Source organism: Pezoporus flaviventris, unplaced genomic scaffold (assembly GCF_033815535.1).
Source record: "Pezoporus flaviventris isolate CSIRO_AGI_PZ_B2104156 unplaced genomic scaffold, CSIRO_AGI_Pfla_v1 ptg000047l, whole genome shotgun sequence".
In the NCBI taxonomy this organism is placed as follows: Eukaryota; Metazoa; Chordata; class Aves; order Psittaciformes; family Psittacidae; genus Pezoporus; species Pezoporus flaviventris.
Window position 1 is genome coordinate 17,873,411 of NW_026892595.1, and position 22,052 is coordinate 17,895,462.

The following is a 22,052-nucleotide window of genomic DNA, read 5'->3' on the forward strand; positions in this document are numbered from 1 at the left end:
GAAGTATCTCAGCATGTGTTCCTCCAAAACATCAGGGCCTGGAGATGCTAGAACAGATGCACAACAAATGTAAATACAGAAGTGATCTGAAGGGCTCATGTGACAGCCTTGTGCTGGGAACAGAAGCGCAGTTACCCAGGTGGTAACTTGAATCATCTTCCATAGTAGCTTCACAATGCATTTGTTAACGGCTTGATCCAATGTGCATGCTAATTAACAGGTATCTTTTTCCTGATCAGCAGTAACTAACAGCTGGTGGTTTTGTCTTCTGGCATTTTAGGAAACTCATTATAAAAAGGCACATGATTTACCTAATTCACATTTAACCATATACATTGGTGGATCCAGCCTTAACCAATGCAGAGGTGGTTCAGGGGAGTGGTCATGCACAGGCTGGGCTGGGTCTGGGATAGGTCCAAGGTGGTAGATGTTAGAGAGGACTGCAGGATGAGCAAATGATGGAGAGCTTAGTTGTTACCTGGTTGGGACTGACTAGGCTGATGGGTGTCTAAGATAAGGGGGGCCTAGGCAGTGGTAACTGGTGTCAAGGGAATATTGGAGCACTGAAGTTGAAGCTAAGTAAGGCGAAAAGAATTTGTGGGGACTAAAAGGAAGATGAAAGACAGGTAATGGATTCCAAACATACATGTCCAGAAAAATCTACGATGAGTATCTGACCCTCAGCTTGAGGTTGAATATGGCAATAAGGGTCTCATCCATTGGCAGCTTAAATGAAATTATACTAAGGGATAATAAGGCCTGGTTTTTATTTTGAACTCCTGGGATTTTACAAGTTAGCAGTAACAGCATATTTCGGGTACAAAGACACTGCAGTTAGCAGTACGCAGTTATCCTTGTGGAATAATTCAGTGCCAAAACGGTTAGGTCAGATTCTGCTCAATATAGTCAGTGTTCAACGAACCAAACCATTTAAATTGCTAATATCTATCAAGCTGTGGCTCATCTGGCAAGAGGGGCTTCCTGAGAAAGCTGTTTGACCTAGTTGCTGTGAGCTGTGAGGTGCACGTGACACACCACAGCACCACTCGGAGCTGGAAGCTATGTTGTTGTATTGGATCACTTGCTTGCTTCTGGAGCAGGTTTGAGCAGCAGCAGCCCCAGGCTGCTGTAATGCCAGCCACTGCCCTGTGGAGACATCCTCTGAGACGCTAGACAAGTTCTTGAACTGTGAGGAATGTTTTCTTTTTCTTCCCATTTGACTCTGACAGAAGTTTATTTCCATACTGTCTGGATAATTCTCTTGGCTGGAGCTAGTGTACATGTAGGGCTCTCTCTGTTTAGTTTCCATAGTCAGGGCCCAGTAAGTCAGTGGGCTTTGAATAAACTCATCAGCATGTTTGATTCTCTGAAAAATTATAGTGAATTGATATGAAGCATTGAATGCTACTGCTGGTTTATGAGAATTTACACAGAATTATTTCATTCCTTTGGTTTCTTATTTGCAAACTTTATCTTTCTATCAGCATCCAATGCCATATTGCTTTCCTGCTTCTGCCAGTGTTGTCTACTTAATCCTGTGCACATTAACCTCTTTGGTCATGAAATTCAATTCCTTTCTGTTTCACAGGTTCAGAGTCAATGTCCAATTTTAAAGTGAACCATAAAAGCACTGTGTTTATATTGCCTACTGATGTTGTGTAGCACCCTGGGGTGCTTACAAGGGATGTGCTTTGATAGCAGGCATTTGACTGATGGATTGAAAGAACCATCTCCCTTAAAACTGTGGCTTGACATTTTATAATCTGTTTTCGCGGTTAACACATTTTCTACCCAAAGGCAGTTGAACCAGGTGACTCAGAATAAGGTTTTTCACTAACCAGAAGAATGAAGGTTTTGTAGATAACACTAATAGAAGGTTCAAATTATCACCCGTCACATTAGCCAGTAATTAGATCCCTGGGTGAATAGTAAGCAACCAGAATCAGCATTAAAAGAAAAGGAATTTGCAAAGATGATAGTCACTTTATAGCCAGGGCATTACCTGGTTCCTGATGAAGGCAACAGGGCTTTCAACTTAAATTCATGCTACCACATGAGCAAGTCTTGGATGCAGAGTTGTCAAAGGGAAGTCCTGATGTGAAGTGTCTGTGGAGCTCTGCCCTTAATAAGGTACTGTCTGTATGATGCTTTGAAGAGGTAAAGTGCTAAGTGGAAATGTTAAGTGTTGTTAATTAATTAAGCACTAATCTTCATGAACAAATAGCATGAGGTTAAATAATGAAATGTAAGTATTGTTATTATTACAGCAATTGCTGTTTGGAGTGTGAATTTTTACGTGTTGTGTCAAGGGACAGGAGCTACATTGAAATTGTTGAAGCAGAGCAAAACAAGTGAGTTTCAGCTGAAGCCTAGAAGATGGCTTGTTTGCTGCTGAGGGAGTTAATAAAGGTCTGGATAGAAAGCTAAATTTTGTTAGCTCTTTCATCCTTCACATGCTTCCTTTATCTCCTATGCTTCCATTGAGGGGAGATGCTAATGACTCTTTTTCTCTTGCACCTTTGCCTAAGTCATGCTCAGATGGGCAGCTGACAAGAAGAGAGATCAGAATAACTGCTATATTACCATGCATGCTTATCTCTCTCTTTGCCTAATGTTTAAGTAATGGTGGTGGGCAGTGGTGAATGGTATAATCAGAAGGAGGGACAGAGGTGAGCAAACTAGTAGTAGGACCATCACATAACCATTAGCAAGGACTAACTGAGCCAAAAGACCTGTGTGCCTTTGGTGACAAAACTACCTTTTGTGACCATGCTGTTCTGCCTCACTAGTGTGTGCATCAATGGTCTTATCTTTCTTACGCTCTTCACATGCTGCTCTTCTCTTTTGGTGTCCTGTGCTGTTCTAGGCTGAAATCTGTTGAGCTTTTGGGGAAAGCACATTTTAAACAGCAAAAATTCACATTTCTATGCTATGTGCCTTCACGTACATTGCTGTGTGTTCAGTATCTTATGCCCCATTTGCTGATTATGTTGGTATGGCCCAGTCCTTCTGACTCTTGGAGTAAATTATTTTACCTTGCACTTTCATATCTTCCTACGAGCATATAACTTCAAACTCCACTGGTTTTAATTCGGTTTAGATGTTAAACACTGTCTCCTCAGAGGTCAAGCTGAAGGGTGTCACTAGGACAATGCAAAGTAGCATGTGATGGTGTTGCTAAAGATAGGTACCTCGACCCTCCTATCCTCATCCTCAAAAGCTGGCTGATAGGATCAGATAGCATCAACTTAATTGATAGACCAAATTTACTGTGTTGGAAAATGGTATTGCAGAATGAATCAGAGCAATGCGTGATTGTGTGGATTAGTCACCAAGAAAACAAGCACTTACAAATGAGCAATTTTTAGAGTTTACTAAAATAACAGGGTCAGGTTGTCACTTTTTTAAGATTAAGAATTACTATTTTTACATTACAAATACCGTGTAGCAAGGTATCTGGTTACTGCCTCAGATTTTTTTCTAGCATGATTTCAATCACTTTAAGTGGATGAGTGAGAACCTCTTGTATTATAGATAGTATTGCCTGAAGTTAAAGATCCAAATAGAAATGTAATCAAGCATGTAGTCACGATAAAAGGACAGTAAACCTAGTGAATGATTACGAAAGCTTGGTGACTTCTCCCTCATGAAAATTAACTGTAATTGGAAATGCTGGACTCAATTACTTGATTCAGTGAAGTCCCGTGGCAAGTGATCAGCGTAGATCGGTGGCTCACAGATTAGAGACACTGATGTTAGTGGTTAACGGTATATAGCATTCTCCTGCCTAATGGAAGATGTTGCTATTCCAGGAAATATGCAGTTATGTATGAAGAGTGACGGAACTCCATGAGAGTAACCTGTAAGCCAGCGGTTTGGACACCAAGCCACGCTGCAAAGGTCTGCCTGAGTGCGACCTGGACATGTGTCTTCCCTAAGTGAAGGAAGTGCTGGAATGATCTTACAATTTTGCTCTGAGCTGTATCTTGTGCCTAAGAACAACTCTGGTTTCACTGAAAGTAGGATCTTCTCAGAGTGAAGCGTTGATTTTAATATGCTGACACTTCCTGATGAAAACCAGTTTTGTCCACTTGGGGCCAGCCTACTGCTCCAGGTTGTAACAGGATCAGACAGGTCTCTGACAGCAAAATGGACTGATGAAACACAGAGGTTACTCATGTACCTTCTCTTGCATACACTTAAGTGCAGATGAGAGCTGGACTTAATGCAATTTAGAAAGCATTACTATTTTTAGTCTAGAACCTGTTCATTCTTAACATTATTTTCTAAACTTTCCTAAATCCTTTGGGCCATATTCAGTCTTCTCACATTAGCACATGAAGCATTTTAGATGACTTACTGCATATGAATTTGGATCCTCCTGTATCCTTTATTATTTAGGGCTTCCATACTTTAGTTTCTTTTGCAGCTACTGGAAAGGAGTAATTGCAATGCGTACATCAGACATCTCTTGGAGGTACCACCATTACTTCCCACCACTGACAATGCAGGAGGCCAAGTCTGGCAGATAATGAGTTATTGTAGCTTTTGATGGCTTTCCTGCATCTGAACACCCTCAGGTCATATCTGAACTAGCAGATGTGGCAGCACTTCTGAGCTCCTGCATCTATCTTCTTGTTCTGGCTTCCCCCAAACCATTGCCAGAAAGGAATCAGCCTCTTCATCCCATGCCACACAGCTGTACCTTGATTCTGCAGCCACAAAAGCTAAGATACAAGCAGAAGAAAGCCAGGGTATGTTCTAACCAGATGTTAAGTCAAACTATGGTGGTGTCAGGACCTCTGGCTTTCTGCACCTACCACCCCACTGAATCTAGATGAAATCTGCATCTGTCTCTAGTATCATGGTGGGTGATCTCAAAAGGGCCCAGAAAGTTTAGGGAGGCATAAGAAATAGCATTGTGAAGAGAAGGAGGAAAAGAAACAATGTACTGTGAGGGAGACCAACACTTCAGTCTATTTTGTGAGTAGGTGGACTAAATACAGGCAGTTCTCCCTGTTTTCTTCCCCCTGTGTCCTTTACTGCTTCTCTCTCCCACTGATTCTGTGGGCTCAGATGTCTATCTCAGGGGACAATTTCACTCATATTTTGCATACCTGGCTAGGATGGTACCCCTTACTGCTGCATCACAACACGGAGCTCCTTCTTTACTCCACTCATGAGGCCGTCACCTTCCTTTGACAACACTGAATTTCCAGTGCAGGCTTTTCTCTTTGATAAAAGCAATTAAAATGATTAATCTAATTAATCACTGTCCAAATGCTAATTCCATCTGATTATAGGGAAGACAAAGGGTGATAAAATAGTGTGCTGGATTTCATGGAAAAGGTCTCTCTGTGGTGTGAGTCCAGAATTCTGAGTTTTGTCCAAAAAAAAAGGCAATGAATGAATTTGCTTCAGAGCTCACTTTCTGTCAGAAGGCCAAGCTGACTTGGGGAAGAGGGTGGAGTTGCCTGTTCAGACAGGATTTTTTTAGTTTTTGCCCTTTACCTCTGGAGCCAGAGGTCTGGCTCTCATCCAGCTGTACAAAAAAGAAGATTATGCTATTTTCTAGGTAGTTTTAAAAAGCAAAACCAAAGTGAAGTCAGGTGGCTTGAAATCAGCCCCAAGTTTTTCACATGAAATGTTTCTCATGATTATGGTTTTTGGTTTAGCCATATTTGAAAGTGATAGGAAAATATCCTTCAGCTGGCCAACATACTTCATTTACTCATGTGAACCAGGCTGCCTCTTTGTGAAACATTTCATAAAATAAAAATAAAATAAAAATAAAAGTAATCTAAAGTACTGAGTCTGCTCTGAAAAACTCAGTGAGCTAAACTCTGTGTCAGAAAGCCCTAACATAAATCCAGCTGTAGCAGTGAAAGCTTTATTTGCATGTGGAAAGCAGAACTGGGTTTCAGGAGCTCATATAATATGTACAAAACAAAGTTGTCATTCCTTTTTCCCCTGAAATCAAAATGCAAACCTCCCACTGACTGTTCTGTTGCAGAATTACACTGGAGGATCGGGCTTGCACGTAATAGTTAAACACTTCAGGAAAACTATCAATATGTAAAACCCAGAGCTTATGGAAATTTTCTCCCACCTGCTTCATGCAGCTGTCCTTTCTCTGCTGTGTGAGGGACTTTTGTTATCAGTAAAAGAAAGGAACTGTATCCAGAATCCTGAGATGGAGTTCTCCTCAGTAATAATTAGCCTCAAAATCACTGCTTGCTGACCCATGAAAGCTCTGTAGGCATCCCGGTGGCAGCAGCTACAAATACTTATCTTGACTGTTCAGCAGACGGTGCTGTAACATCGGGCTGCATCAGCTGCCCTTCTATCTTCTTCAGGCTCCTGCGTGCGCTTCCTAGCAGCTGGAACTGCAGCAGCAGAGTGTTGAAAGCCTTGTAATTCACCAAGTCCACATGCAGTGCCAGGCCAGGTACCCTGTGATGAAGCAGCGTTTTCCATTAAAAAGAAAAATTGAATTTTCAGGGACCTCATACTGAATGTTTCCATCAGAATCACAGGAGTCGGAAACAACCCCCTGAAACCACAGTTACATTATCCCTGTCCCCTCCTCGCCTCGTAATTTGAGCTGAGCTACCTCTCTAACAACTTGAGGCCTGAAAAGACCAGTTCCACTGACTGCAACAGGACTCAGGTTTAGGACTTGAGTGCATGCTGCTGCTTCTCCTGTATGATGGGAGAGCACTTAGCACAGTGATCCAGCTTCTTCCAAAAGCTACCACTCACTCTCCAGCCCTGCTTCCTGATCTCACCTATGTGCCATACAAAGAGAGGGTGACAACTGGAGGTAAAAGACCAAATCTGCCCTTCTTCAGTGTTTTACTGTGTTCAGTGTTTTCTCTGACCAGGATTTGGTGATTCCATCAGTCTAGGAAAACCATACCTTGCTCATATTTCTCATCAAGTTCCCCAAATGCTTCTCTGGAAAAAAAAAAAACAACAACAGGAAAACAGTAATATGAAGGCAGGAATATGAGCTACAGAAACTGTGAATCAGTTTGCTAGGCAGGGACAATAAGGACTTTATAGTGTTTTGAGCTTCTTAAAAGAAGTTGAGCCACCTTTAGAAGTAGGTAGAAATTCCAAAAGATAAAGGAAGTATTTCTAATAAAGACATTTCATGACTGAAATGCATAGTTAGTAGCACAGGGAAAAGTGCTGGCTTGCTTAAAGCATGTTTTAAATAAAAGGTGGAGAACTTGATTAACATTTAATGATGAAGTCAGCAGTCTGAGGAAATACAGTACAAATGGCAAATACCTGTACAGGCTTCTCCACTGCTGCCATCCACGCTCCATCCAGCTTGATGTGGGCGAGTGGAGTAGAAGGTATTAAACCCCAAGCAGTGGAAACCTACAGGCAAAACTCTTGTGAGTGTGGAGTAAGAGGGGCTCCAGAATGGGAATGAAACTGGATCATCTAAAATGCAGAGAAAAGCATACACCAGTATGCCAGTAGGAACTGGGGAGAAAAGTGAGCTGGGGAACGCTTCCCTCCTTGGTGCCTCACTATAACCCAGTCTGCATTAGCTTCCTCATGAAATCTTTCTTAAGCCTGTCTTGTAGAGTTTCAAAGCCTGCTTGTGTTGTAATGTGATGTTTCAACACATTCTGATGTTTGTAAAGTTCATCCACTGCAAGCAGATATCAGTAATACACTTAAATTTATCTCAGACATCAAATAATACACATTTATTATTTATTTAAACAGGGGAAGTTTAGATTGGATATAAGGAAGAAGGTCTTTACTGTAAGGGTGGTGAGGCACTTGAATGGGCTGCCCAGGGAAGTTGTGAATGCTCCATCCCTGGCAGTGTTCAAGGCCAGGTTGGACAGAGCCTTGGGTGATATGATTTAGTGTGAGGTGTCCCTGCCCACAGCAGGGGCGTTGGAACTAGATGATCTTAAGGTCCTTTCCAGCCCTAACTATTCTGTGATTCTATGATTTATATAATAACAGAAAATAGTTCCTCAGCTATATGCAGTGGTGAAGAGGAATGCCATGCTTCCTTCAGAAAATAGAAAGGTCTTTTTCCATTGAGTAAGTGGAAAGGCAGGGTAGAGGAGAACAGCTGAAGTCTAGCAGCACAGCCTGAATGTGTCACACCTCTGCAGAGGACTTAAAATAGCTACGGAGGATTAACCAAATAAACAGTTCACCTGTCAGTATAGCTTCCAGGCTACCTCCACAAACCCCAGCAGCTCTGCTGTTTGACTTTCTGATGCTCCTAAAAGTCAAGTGGTATCTTTTGGGGTTTTTTCCTTCATGCCACAGTACTGGACATTAAGAACAGTTCTCATTAAAACCTCCTGTGCCCATCATCAAACCTTTTTTTCTTTGCTTCCTTCTCGTATGCTCACCCGTGACGCTTTGACTTTGAAGGAAACCACAAAAATGTAATCATCATGTTATCTCCAGACTTGGTCTGCTCTCACAGCCCCTTTCCTTTCTGTCTCACCCTTGTCCCCTCCTCCATCTATAATAATTCCCACATGTTTATGCAAAAATATTGGACTTTCTTTTATTATTGGCAATTAAGAAGGGCAACAGTTCAGCATCTCCGCAAGAGCAATCATTTCTAAAAGGGAACAGTTTTATGCCTTGACAGTCTGAAACTTCTAGGATGCCAAAAACCAATCAGTGTAGAACTACAGTACTTAAAACAGGGCTCTGAAGAGTGTAGGGATCATTTCCACACTCATTTCTTTCACCCTGTTGCTACTGAATCTAAAAATGAAGCCTGTTCCCTTGCCCAGAAATGTAGTTTAGACTTGATTCAGTTTTCTAATAATCATCTGACAGTGAGATGACACAACATGTTCATAGGTCATAGCCCAGTGAAATGTCCATTGAGCCCCAGAGGCTCATCTGTGATTCAACACTGAATCTGACTGACAGAAGGAATTTAAAGACAGGTAGAGGAGCTATTATTCCTGTAACTCAATCTAGGGCACCTCAGTTAAGCAGTGACACTGTCTGGATAAAGTTGAAGAGCACAAACATCCCCCTTTCGCTTTCCCATTGCCGTTCTTGAAGGTCAGGCTAGCCCTGGAAAAGGTGGAGCAGACTACAAGTTGTTAATTGTATAGTATTGGGGTCCGTGGGATAATGATACCCTTTGGGAAGAATGCAGGCAGGCTTTGCTGAGCCATCAGGGATGTACCTGTAACTAGCACCTCTGATTTATGGCATTTCATAACAGTTCCTGGGATTGCTGTAGCTTTTAAAAGCTAGCATAATCTGAACTAAGTCAAGTCCCATAAGTATAGTATTAAACCCGGAACTATTGGATTATCTTAAATTACCTGAACTGCTAGAAAACAGATTTGAGAGAAACATGGTAGTCCAGAATTGGCAAAAATCCCATGGAGATCCCAATCAGTCTGAATAAAAAAATGGGCCTGTTTGACTCCATACAAATAGAGGCTTACAAGAGTAGTGTAGGCTTACAAGAGTAAGTAGAAGTAGGCTTACAAGAGTAGTGAAGGCTTACAAGAGTAAGTAGAGCCTTACACACAGTGGAAGACATACTCACCAGCACAAAAGTATATGCGAGTAACCCCAAAGAGCTACCACCTGGTATCCCAGGAAGGAGACAACTGAAGAAGGAAAGGTCAAGACTGAAGTAAAGCTGATTTGAGGAGTATTCGCCTCAAAATTCCTGACAGCTTTTAGTTTCTGCATAGGCTGTCTGCATCTTTTGGGTTGGCCTGGCTAACCCTTGGCAGGGTCAGAACGGAAAGGAAGAGCCTGGATTCAGAAAAGCAGTAAGAGGTCTCCCTCAAGGTGGAGAAGAGGAGGCCTAGCAGCTGGGGTTTATGAAATAGTGAAAGAGCTCAGATCCTAACCTGAGTGGAAGTCCCACAAGCTATATAGGATTGCTGTGGTTTCTTTTGTATCCCTCTGCTCAGTATGACACTGTAATACTTGCCTTAAATAAAGGCAGAAGAGTTTCACTTCCCTATGTGTTACCTATGCCAGAAGAGATGTCTTCCTTTGACACCATTTTGTAAGTTTGGGTGGTTTTTTTTTTTTAATGAAAAGGCTACTTATACAATATTTGGTCCCATAGGGGCAAATTCATAGAGTCATAGAATGGTTTAGGTTGGAAAGGACTTTAAACATCATCTAGTTCCAACCCCTTGTCCCCTGGTTTGTTCAATTGCCAGACACACGAGCAGCCACTCTGCTGAGGACCTCTCTGGCCCTGCTCTTTCCAAGTGCCCAAAAGCCAGAGCTTGAGCCTAAACAAACACCAGCTTGTTCGGAAAGTTTCTATGCCAAAGACTAATCTGTCATACTTGCTGCACACCTAGAAAAATCAAATTAGCTTGAATCAGTTTATAATGCCGCACAATACACATGGCTGCTGTTAATCCAGTGTGAGCCAGAAGTACGGGTTTGGCTTATTGTTTTTGGAACGAAAGACAATGGAGTGGGAAGAAAGAAGGGGAGAGAAGAGAGTGTGTAGTGTCACCACACAGCTGTACTGGGGAAGGTACAGTCTAGGGAAGTACCTTTAAGTGGAGCTGACACCCACAGAAATTGTGCCAACGTGTAAAACGCTCCGTTCATGAAAGAGGCAAAGCCAATAGCTTTCTCCATGGCTTTTCAGAAGTCAGATGCTAGTTAAAACCTGTGAATATGTATACATTCCTTTATATGGATAATTAGCTGTATGGATAATTAGCTACTTTATGTGTGGCGCCTCCTGGATTAAAGAAAATTCTTCCATGCAAATAAGAAGTGGAATAGACTGGTCAAATTTATATGTGGAAAAAAAGACCTGTTCTATATAAATATGTAGTATTTATTTAGGTGAGTTTCTTATTTCATGGACAAGTGCTAATTCCTAGACAGCTCCCAAGTATTTAAAATGCTCACTCTGCATTGTTCTTTTAAACAATGCCTTGTATACAAACACTAAGGATGAACAATAGATTTTGAAGACATGCTTAAATAAATGAGACAAAACCACATGTCTTGGAATTGGCTTCTTCCACTAAACACTCAAATTCTGTCCCGTTGAAATCAATGGCAGAACTCCATCAGTTCAGTAGGGCCACATTTTCACCCCAAACTCTCTTTTTTTTTCAGTAATAAGTAGATTTGGCCTGAGTTTGTCTGAAGATACTGCTTTAAACAAATTTTTGGTTCTATTGAATAACAGAATGGGTTGATATTTAAGAATGAAAGCTCATCAAGTTTAAATTTCAGTTGTTTTATAATAATAGCCATATGTTAGTTATAGGTTGTGTAAGTCTGAAGTTTTGGTAATTTAAAACTGCTTTCAAGTGACCTTTACAGGGTTCCACATTTCAACATTTTCTAGAAGTGGGTGGTATTTGTCCTGACTCATAAATCCTTACATTAAAAGAATCTGTAGGCCCAGGCCCTTAGTTAACAGGCTTACAGTAAATAAGTCCTGTGAACATTTATATACACACTTAACCTTACAAATACAGCAATGAAATTAACATAACTGCACTCAGTGGGGAAAATCAGACCAGGATGAAATACCAGCTTTTACGGAAGTGCCACTCACTCTTACTATTAAGACAGGATGCTAAGCAACATGGACCTCCACCCTGACCTGATGCAGTTGTTAGGTTCTTCCCTAGCTAAACAGTACAAGACAACAAGACACAGTATGGGAAATACTTTTGTTTTCTTCACTGAAGGCTAGTCAGGCTGGGAGGACAGATACTGGGGGCAATAGGGAGGCTGTAGCTCAGCTCCACTACCACTGCCTGGTTTTCCCAACCACACTGCAGTTGATCTTGCCTTTTGGTTTGGCTGCTCACATGGCTGCAGTTTCTTACTTCCTTACAATGCTCCACTCCCTGTTCATCTCCATTCATTTGTGTGTCATTCCTTACATGTTGGAGATCTTTCTCAAGAGACTTGTTATTCCTGTTGTCCAGATTTTCCCTCTGACTTTTGATCTAACTGAATATTTCCACTGCTACGGTAAAGGCAATATATGCTGCATATCTGCTATGCGTTTCATCTCAAATTCCAGCACTCCAAACAGGGAAACTGAGGCACATCAGCTAAAGCTATTTGCCAGAGACTATACAGCATGTGAACAGCAAGATACAGACTAGACCCAAACCTCCTGGCCCTTCGTTCTAACACCTTGGTCTATAGGCATGAATAGCAAGATAGATAAACTGGTAGAACTAAAAAGAGCATTAAAAAAGTGTCACGCTCGAAGAATTTGTTGACAAAAAGGAAATGTTGATTGAAATATGCCCTGGATTGACTGATACCTTAATAGTCCTCCTCTGTGGAATTTTGTTACTTCTCCCATGACATTAAATGTTAAAGTGCTACATGGGCAGTACATTTGCCAGGAATAAGAAAAATACCAGCCACCTAGCAGTTGACCAGATTTCCTTTCCCTTCAGTATACTAGTGTATTCAAAGCCCATTTTCCTAGCATTTAGATGGCTGATGTATTTGAAACTACATTAGATATTTCCAGTGAAAATACAAAATACAGCAGATAGACATTGTGGATCTGCATGGCCCACTCTAAATACTATTTCCCAGCTCACAGCTGTAGATTTACTTTGATATTTCCTCTGAAACACCCCTGCCTCTTCAAAAGCTGTCTTCCTTTGGCCCTCAACCTTTCAAAATGCTTTAGCACAGGCATGTAAGTAATTCCATTAACACGTGTAAGTCATTTCACTGCTACTGATAATATATGAAGGAGATACATATGTGTTTGGAGAACAAGACCTTGTTTAGGTAAGAAGATATTCTTGTAATTTTTTTCCTTTTCTTTTTGCAAGACTCCAGCTTTGGAAAAGCAATAAAAATGTTGTATAAATTTGAGGTACTAAAGCCTAGGCTCTAATTTCATTTTATTTCCACACAAAACGAGTATGTTTACTAATCTTATGAAATGCACAAAAACATTAGGTCACTCATGAAAATCTGGGCCCTGATCCTGTAATTATTCCAAGTGTCTTTCATGAATTTAAGCAGAGTTAAAACTAGCCTATAGAATCAATCCCTTTGTATTTCTAGTATTTTTTCAAAAGACAAACTCATGTAATTACATCTCTTTTATATTTTTAACACCTGTGATAAACAGAGGTATTTCTGAATTCTTTACCGTACAGTACTGCAACAGCAACACGCCATGTGAATACTCACAAGTGCAACGGTATAGAGGTCCACGTGCTTCCAGCCCCACACCCAAAGAAGCACCACGTAGCACAGGAGGACCAGAACCAAAACTGACATGGACCCAGCTGTAGATAGAGATTAAACCGACTGCTTTATGGTTCTAAAGTAATAATACACTAAATGAAATTGATATAATATTGCAATCGGAAGCTTTGCTGTTTGGAAAATACCACAGGGCTATGTACTGCATTGTTCACGAGATAGTTTCCTTTGTAAAGGGCACTGGGGTATGTTCTAGAGGGACGTGACCCAGATACCCTGTGGATGAGGTTCAGACATTGACCGAGGCACCCCGTGTGACACCTCATTTCCCTCAGAAGTCTTCGTGAGCAGCAGGGGTCCGCCGCAGGCAGCTGGCAGGGGAGGGAGGGAGGGAGACCCTCAGAGCAGTCCCATTGTTGAGATTCCTGTCACCAGCCATGAGAATACTTAATTTCCTTCATCTCTGGAGTTTTCATTATCATTCAAATTTCATTTTCCATTAATTGATCGGGGATTAGCGGAGCCATTATGCAAAAATTAGACAAGCCAGATGCGATGAATAATTCATGACGGACAATTACACTTTATTCCTGGTGCACTTCCTAACTTCCCCCTCGACTTCCCGCCTGCCGCAGACGGCAGCCTTCCCTCCCGGCCCACCCGGCTCTCGGGGCGGCGGGTGCGGTGCGTGCGCTCGCCCCTCCCGCCGCTAGGTGGCAGGCGCCACCCGCGATGCGCGCAGGAGCGCGGAGGGCGCCGCGCGGCTCCGCGCCGATCGCACCATCCTCATTATCGGGTGCGACCGCAGCCGCGGTTGGCTCGGGCGGGCGCGACGGTGCCTGGCCGGTGCCTGCCCACCGCCTCCCGCACCCCCCGCCGGGGTGCCGGCCGGGAGCGGGAGAGGCCGCGGGCGCTCCCCCCGCCCCGTCACCCCCGCGTCCCACACCCCTCACGCCGGGCATCTCATTTATCCCACCGGACAGTTGTTGCCCCATTAAAGCGCAGTCCCACCCTTCGCGAGGACCTTTCATCTGGGGAAGTTTTATGACAGTTTGTAAATGTGCAAAGTTTTTAATTAGACTCGCCAGACAGCCCCAGGCAGCACTAGCGCCACGAAGTCTTCATGCTGCTCTCTGCTTTACAGCACAACAAGCCGCTCTACTCCTTTGAAGACAATGCCGACTATGTCTACGATGTCATGTGGTCGCCAGTGCATCCCGCGCTCTTCGCCTGTGTGGACGGGATGGGGCGCCTGGATCTGTGGAACCTGAATAACGACACCGAGGTGAGGCGGTGCGGCGGCTGGACGGCGGCCTGCGCTGGGAACGCGAGGGCGGGCGGGCGGCGGGGCGCCGTGCGGGTCCTTAACCCTGTGAGAGCCGGCGGAGCGGCGCTGCCGAGCACCCCCCGTCGTCCAACAGGGGTCTGCGGGGGTGCCGGCCCCCCCCCGGGGTGCGAGGAGCCCGGCGTCGGCCGCCGCCCATGCCCCGGGGTGCGTTGGGGCGGGCGGGTGCCGCTGCTGGGGGCTCCTGACCGCCCTCCTCCCCGCCCGCCTCCCTCCCCTGCGGCGGGGCTGCTGCTCTCGGGTACCTGCCACGAGTGGGTAGGGCCCGCTGCAGCACCCCCGGCGGAAAGCCAACACAAATACGTAGCCGCGGTGCCGGCTCGGGAAGGAGACTCCTTCCCATCAATGTTATTTTAAGGTGCGCTCTGAAACCGCGCCCGTTCCATAGTGTTTTTATCATCCCCGCCTCCGTTTCTGGCACACAGAAACAGCAGCATGCCCTCACTGAGGTGGTCACAACTTGGCCACGGCTGCCACAGGCCTGTCGGGCAGCCCTTCGCTAGCCTTCCGCGGTACGGAGGTGCTTCGTGTTCGGGGGCGAGACCTCATTTCCCTTCGTGCTTATCCAGCGCTCCACATCCTCTGGAGATGGTAACTTGCCAGCCCGGTACTAGTGCCACCAGCGTGCCGGAAACCCTGCGTGCCACTGTGCCTGCCTTCACCTCACTGAGTCGCTGGCTACCCAGCTTCAGTCTTCGAAGCACAAAGCATGTGTATCACATGTTATTTGTGATTTTATACCCTCACCTTTTTTCCTTTTTTTAATATTTGCTGCGAAACTTAAAGGCACAAATCCAACGAAAAGTAACTACTTTTTTTTTTACATTGCTATTAAGTAAATAGTGAGGACCACTGGGGAGGAAGCGCTGTACCTTTGTATTTTGCTGATGAGAAAGGATTAATCAAACACCTTTCTGCAAAGATCGAGAGTAGTAAATACTGTGTTTTTTTAAATGTCATTTTCTAAACGTACCAAACACCCCTTTTTCCTCTTAACTATTTCATACTTTTAAAAATGCTGCAGACTTATGCTGGTACTGTTTTTTTTTCTGGATTTGAGTTTCCTCCTAAAATGGTTTTGAGCAAACCTGTCAGGTCACTTGAGGTCAGTCACAGATGGCCAACAACCAGTATTAAGTACGAAGGAATCACAATGAAGTCAACGTCATCTTCTTCACAAGTGACATCTTGCATATTTTTACTTAATTCCATGTGAAATTAAGAACAAACAGACTGTAAAAGAAAAGGTCACATATTAACTGATGGTTTATTTTTATTTCCAAAAAAGAAGACCAAAGAGCGAGCAGCAGTATTTCCCCCATGTACCCTATTTATTTACTTTTTTTTAGGACTAGTTGACCATTAATACCCCTTTCCCATAAACATGCTGTACATTTTGGACAGAGTGAAATACAGGAACAGTTTATGGCTTCTAGTGAGTGGTGCTTGCCATAAATAAGCATGGACAGGTAAGAGGAACCAGCACCGGGCACTGCATTGTCAAGGGGAGTAGCAAGGCCTTTTGAAGTGCTCTGAGCAGGAAGTAGTGCAGCCTTTTTAATTAGAGCACATACAGCTGGAGGATATACAGGAGGAGTCTTCTTGGAATTTATTTTGGGAAGGGAGGGACATATCCTTCAGGTGTTCTCATTAATGCAGGCTTAAACACAGAGCATAAACCCCAGCATTTTAAGAAGAAAAAAAAAAAAATAACCCTTTCCCCCCTAATTCCAGGGCTGAAATCCTGCTCTGTTTGAAATCAACTGATGTTTTGCCATTTGACTCAATGAGACCATAATTTGTTTCAAAAAAAATTAGTATGGACCGCTTGATCCCATTCCCATCAATAATAAGGCTGTATGTGGAAAACTGCTGATATATTTTCAGTGTGTTTACATGTAAATACAAAGGAACATCAGGAAAAAAAAGTTAATTTCAAGCTCCGTCCTGCTTTTCTTCTGTGTGCAAGGCCACCCCTGATTTCACAAATGATTTCCATTCTGAGAAGTCAAAATCAGTTCTCATGTAAGGATCAGACTAGAATTATTTCCGAGCTTTCTGTTTTTGTGCAAATCAAATTTGGGTCTCTGAAGGCAGAACTACCATTTGGTTTCCTTACTGAGCACTGATGAGACAAAAAATCTCTATAAATGATAAACCATCAGATTCTGAATAGATGTGAGGTTTTGTTATGCATGACCAGAGCAAAAGTACCTCTGAAAGAGAACTGTGAGCAGTTCTTCTAAACTGAAAGTGATCGTCTGTTTGCTGTTACCCTCTATCTGGTAGCTCATAATTAGTTTATAATTTTCAAGATCCCTGCCATCGATTACGCTGCTTAAGTCATCACTGCCATTTGCTCAGAAAAGTCCTTGTCAGCACTTTCGGCTTTATAATAAGGAATCTCGGCGCACCTATTTTTTAGAACTTTTTTACTTTCAGATGTCAGATACGTGATGTCAAAGTATTTGTGAAGACGGCAGAAAATGACAGGTATATTAATGTGTTTAACTGCTAGCTATTGATAAAAATCTCTGTGTAAGAGCTAGATGTGATTGTTATTAATGAGGGCTGGTTTTGTTTAGTTTGGGAAATAAGCCACATTATTATTTAGGTATTATTTTGTAAAGCAAATTAAGAAAATACCTGGATTGAGTTACAATATGCTATCTTTAAATTCCTGAACTCTAACACAGTTTCCACTAGTGTTGCTCCCCGTATTTATTAAAGACATTTCTCCTGAGAGCTAGTTGCTTTCTGATCAAAATAACTAAAATCATTTGACTACCACAGATTTAATCAATCTAAATATTCTCAAAATCTTACTGTAAAGTAACAAGGGTATTTGTGTGCTTCATGTTGATCTGTGGATACCAGAAATTGTTCTTGTAAGAATAATGAAAGTCATCACATTTTATTTTACATTTGATAAATGAATACAAAAAAAAACCTTAAAAAGATGGAAAAAATTCCTACCCACTCCTTCATTCTTTTGCAAACTGAGTATTATTTTTTAGGGATTAGGACAGTGGGGTTTGATGATAGTTTCAGGATACCAAAAGCCGATCTCCTACCGACGTATCCGTAACATTTCTTTTCTGATCAAGATTGGAGGTCTCTAGTTTGTTGATGAATCTTACTTATCTATGGACTGATACTAAACTGACTTACAAACCTGCTTATTCCTGCTGTGTTATACCCCGTTCGGATGTTCTGGGGTTTTTTTTTGCATGCCGTACCTCAGCTTCGAAAGTATGAGGATAGTGTCTATTTCTCAAAACAGCTAACAGATGTATTTACAAGCAGGTTTTGACACTATGTAAGCAATAAAAGTAGAAAAATAAAAGGTATATTCTTACCATGCAGGTTTTTCTGACTGCATCTTTCTTAATCTGTTACCTGCTAAAATCTCATTTTAAATCATTAAAAATCTGACAAGCACCAACCTCAGAGAATTTGTGAAGTATTTCAAATGTGATTTTAAAAACATAATGCTACCATTATAAAATAAACTCTTATCTTTGAAATCTAAAATAAGCATGTGTAATTTAACCTATCACTACCGAGAGCAGACAAATCTATTTTAAGATACTATAGTTTGACTATATTTCTCTCCATATCACTGGAGAAAAGGCTTTTTATTTAGATTTTTAAAGACTGTTTCATTATTGCTTTTTATTATGTTAGATAGCTTTGTGGAATAGTAACAGGATTTTACAAAACCATTGGGTTTTGAAATAAAGCATGGGTTGTGCCGTGTGTGGCATGCACACTGCTTGCTTTTGTGTGAAACACTGGAAGAATGCTGTATTAACAAAAAAAAAGCAGCTCTAGAGTTATGTATTTCAGCCCCCTGAAAGACATAGTGAAAATTCAGTGCCTTAAATATACGTTGTGTATATTTGTATATGAAACAAATATCTTTGATCTACGGTTTTCTGAGAAACATAGCTGGTTAGTGGATTAGTCCTCTAATGTGGCATTTAGTTGTTGTTGTTTGAAGAAACCCATTTCCAACTGGTATGAAATTCATTTTGCCTGGAATTAAAATAGCTTTTTATTTTCCTTTTTTTTTATTTTCCTTTTTTTTTTATTTTCTTTTTTTTTTTAATTTTCTTTTTATTTTAGAAATCAGTGATCACAGGAGAAAAACTTGTTTGTTTTCTACTGTGATTTTATCATGGATCAATGACCCCATGTCAGAATTAGGCCTTTAGCTCCCGCCCAACTGAGCAGTAACAGACTTGGGTCTAGGAGTTACAGCATGCCAGCTTTTTTGGGTAATACTGCCTTGGACAGGACCTAGGCCTTGGGCCCAGTAGCTTATTTGCATTTGAATGATTTCTTAAAGGAGGGGGGAGGATGGAATCGGCTTTGTGACTGTTATCCAGCATTATTTCTACATCATTCTCCAAACAAAATCCTCATGTTTCACATGCTGGGCTCAGGATGCTACCATGAAGCCCTTTGCGGAGGTGACACTTCAGCTTTGCAGGTTTGTTGTGCTAGAGATGCCAGTTTGGTTTTGCAGCCTTGTGTCAGGGTCAGTGAGGAGGAGGAGGATCAGGGAGTCTCCAGGGGGAGAGAGGCAAGGCAAGCAGCCCTGCTTCCCAGTCCTGGTCCTGCTGCTGACATGGCTGTGCACATGCTGCACCCATAACAGGGGTCTTGGGAGATCTACAAAGTTTCAGCTTCCCACTGTCCCTCATCTTGCGGGACACAGTGAAGGTGTTAGAGCAGAGGAGGAGATTGGCATGGGAGATATACAGTGTTTGTTTTAAAATTATTTTTCTCCTGTATCTTCTGACTGATCTTACAATTACAGTATAAAACGGCAGCTGGAAAACTGAGGTGAAGTCAGCAAAATACTGGTTATGTTAATCTTGTCAGTTTGTCTATGTTCAGACCAGGCTTTAATACCAACTTCAAACTGCCTTCTTCTTGCTTCTGTGATATTGTGCCCACAGTAGGACAGAAGGAGTACCTGTCACTCCCTCAGAGGTAGCCCTGACTCTAGTTCCTGTCCAGCTACCTCTTCTTGCCTGAACTGCTCTCCAATTCCATGTCCTTTTATAGATCCCGGGACACCCCTTTGTCCCCATCTCACCCTGTGACTGAGACCTGTTCCCACAGATGGATCTGGTGGAGGAGCTGTTTTTGCAGCTATCCTGTCCTATTTGCCCTGACGTAAAAAGCATTAGAGCTAAAAAGTATTAGAAAAAAAAGCCTTTTCTGGAAGACCGTCATGCCAAGCTACAGGCTCCTTGCTCGGGCAGGTTCTCCTATTAAAGGCAGCAGGGTGGAGCGTTAGCAGACTTGCAGGTTGCCATCACTGGTCTTGTGAGGTGACCTAAATCAGCTGACTGATCTGCCTATGTGGGACAAACACCCACACAGTTCCTTCCTCCTGCAGCATCTTTTGATGCCCTCATTCCAGTGTAGATTACAAATACTTCTCCTAAGATCGTGTTCGTAGCTTTATTTGTCCCACACGTTAACCAGAATCTTCATGTATTCTCGTGGATCACCTGTTAAGTTGGTTGACTTGGAGCAGGGAGGGGGTTTGGAAATTAGACAGCATCCAGCTGTATTTAAAACAGAAGTCTCCTGGGGATGTAAAAGAGAATTGTGGGAACATACCGTAGGAGTTCCTAAATGTCAGTTCAGCTCTTCTCACTGCTGCTGTGTCCTCACTCTGAAGTGACTAGCTCAGGACTTTTCTGACATAGTATCTAAGTTTCAGCCTCTGCATCTAGCCACAGAGGTGAGTATGGATTTAACGGCTGTATCAGCATGAATACAGGGATATGTCTGCTGACCATAAGGTTATCTGGGCCCAAGTCAGAGGCCATAAGCCAGGGCAGGACTGAAGCCAAAGCCTACCCTCAGTTGGTTCTTGGTCATAAGTCTGTCACTTTTGAGAAAGAAGGAGATGTGGTTTCACATGTTTCTGAGGTTAAAGGGAAAAATACGTTTCATTTACTGCCCTTTAGTGTGGAAAAGTCTTCCTTGCTCATTCCAAGCAATCTCTTACTCTTTCCTCTTTTTAGCCCATGTGATTGAAGAAACAACGAACCCTTTTTTTTTCCTCCCCCCCCCGCTCCGAGGGTTGTATGTTACTTCCAGCAATGCCAAAGGACTTATGACTCACCCAGCTAAACAGGACATTCAGAACTGACCCCGGGTTCGCAGGCAGTGTGATTGTATTGTCCTTCCTGTTCCTATTGTTTCAACAGGTTCCCACAGCCAGTGTCACCATAGAAGGAGCTTCTGCCCTCAACCGTGTCCGCTGGGCCCAGGCTGGGAAGGAGGTAGCTGTTGGTGATTCAGAAGGCCGCATATGGATCTATGATGTTGGAGAGGTATTATTATTGCTTTGGGGTTTTCTTAAAGCTTGGCTTCTGGAGAATGCTACATCCAAGTTTGAGAAAAGATCATGTATTGTTACACATGAATAGGACTTGGCTTATTCTTTGGAATAAGCCAGGAAGTGAGAGATGTCATTGTGAAGGATGGTAAGTGCATGTGTGATAAAGAGTATGTAGGTGCTGAGAAATAGCAGGGTGCGTATTCCGTGTCTAAGGCTGCTCTGAATTCACCCTGCTACATCTTATAAAAACCATCCGAACTGCAGTGTGTTTGGCACTGATGGAATCTACTTCTTTGTTGATGAATACAGTATAAAGTGTTTCATCGGTATTACAGTCCCTTGAAACAGTTAAGGGTGAATCTCTGAGCAATCAGCTTTTATGTAGAGAATTTGTTTTCCATCATTATCTGTGATAGGATACTGAGATATCCATCTCTACACAGTAGGGAAACATTATAGAATACATACAGAATTATCTGTAACTCTCATAAAGTGATTTTATGGCCCAGAGCGAAATTGCTTGTGCATGACTCATATTTTTGGATCGCATTCACTTGTGCAGGAGTTGCCTTTCCTCACAAATGTTTGCTGAAACTTCTTGCCGTATTGTTAGCATAATCTCTAAATTCTCTAAGGTTCCCGCATTCAGATTCTCACTATGACACTGGCAGGTCAGGCTGTTTTTACTTTTTTTTCATTTTTGCATGCCTGTTCTGAAAAGATGGTTTTTCTGTCTTACAAATAATACAACAAGCTGTGGAAATGTCTTTGATGACAGCACAGTCTGATCTTGTCTGGGAGTCTAGACGGACTGTAGAAATGACTCTTTTTGCATATCATACACCAAATCATTCATAGGATTGTTTATCCCTGCAAGCTCACCCGGGAAAACATAGATTTAGTGTTCTGTGCAGAAGTAGTAACGTGTAAGATTTTGGCCTTTCCTCTGTATAATCTTCAACTCGCAAAATGAGTTACAGTGATATACTCAGATCAAAAAGAAAGACAGGCTTCTATTACTTGAAAAGGAAAAACAAAAGAGAGTCATTCAACAGTATTTATTTGTGTGAGTCCAGATCAGTGTTACATAAAGTGTTCTGCCACGGATATTGCGTGCCT

General features: G+C 42.4%; 1 protein-coding gene across 14 annotated transcripts in view; it reads left to right on the top strand.

Moving 5' to 3' along the window:
- DYNC1I1 (dynein cytoplasmic 1 intermediate chain 1) overlaps positions 1-22,052 on the top strand; it is a 194,219-nt gene that overhangs the window by 153,420 nt on the left and 18,747 nt on the right. For all 14 annotated transcript variants that reach the window (XM_061468517.1, XM_061468522.1, XM_061468519.1 and 11 more), the window contains 2 exons: positions 14,363-14,503; positions 20,800-20,925. In XM_061468517.1, the coding sequence (XP_061324501.1) occupies positions 14,363-14,503; positions 20,800-20,925 (267 nt within the window). The remainder of the gene's footprint in view (positions 1-14,362; positions 14,504-20,799; positions 20,926-22,052) is intronic.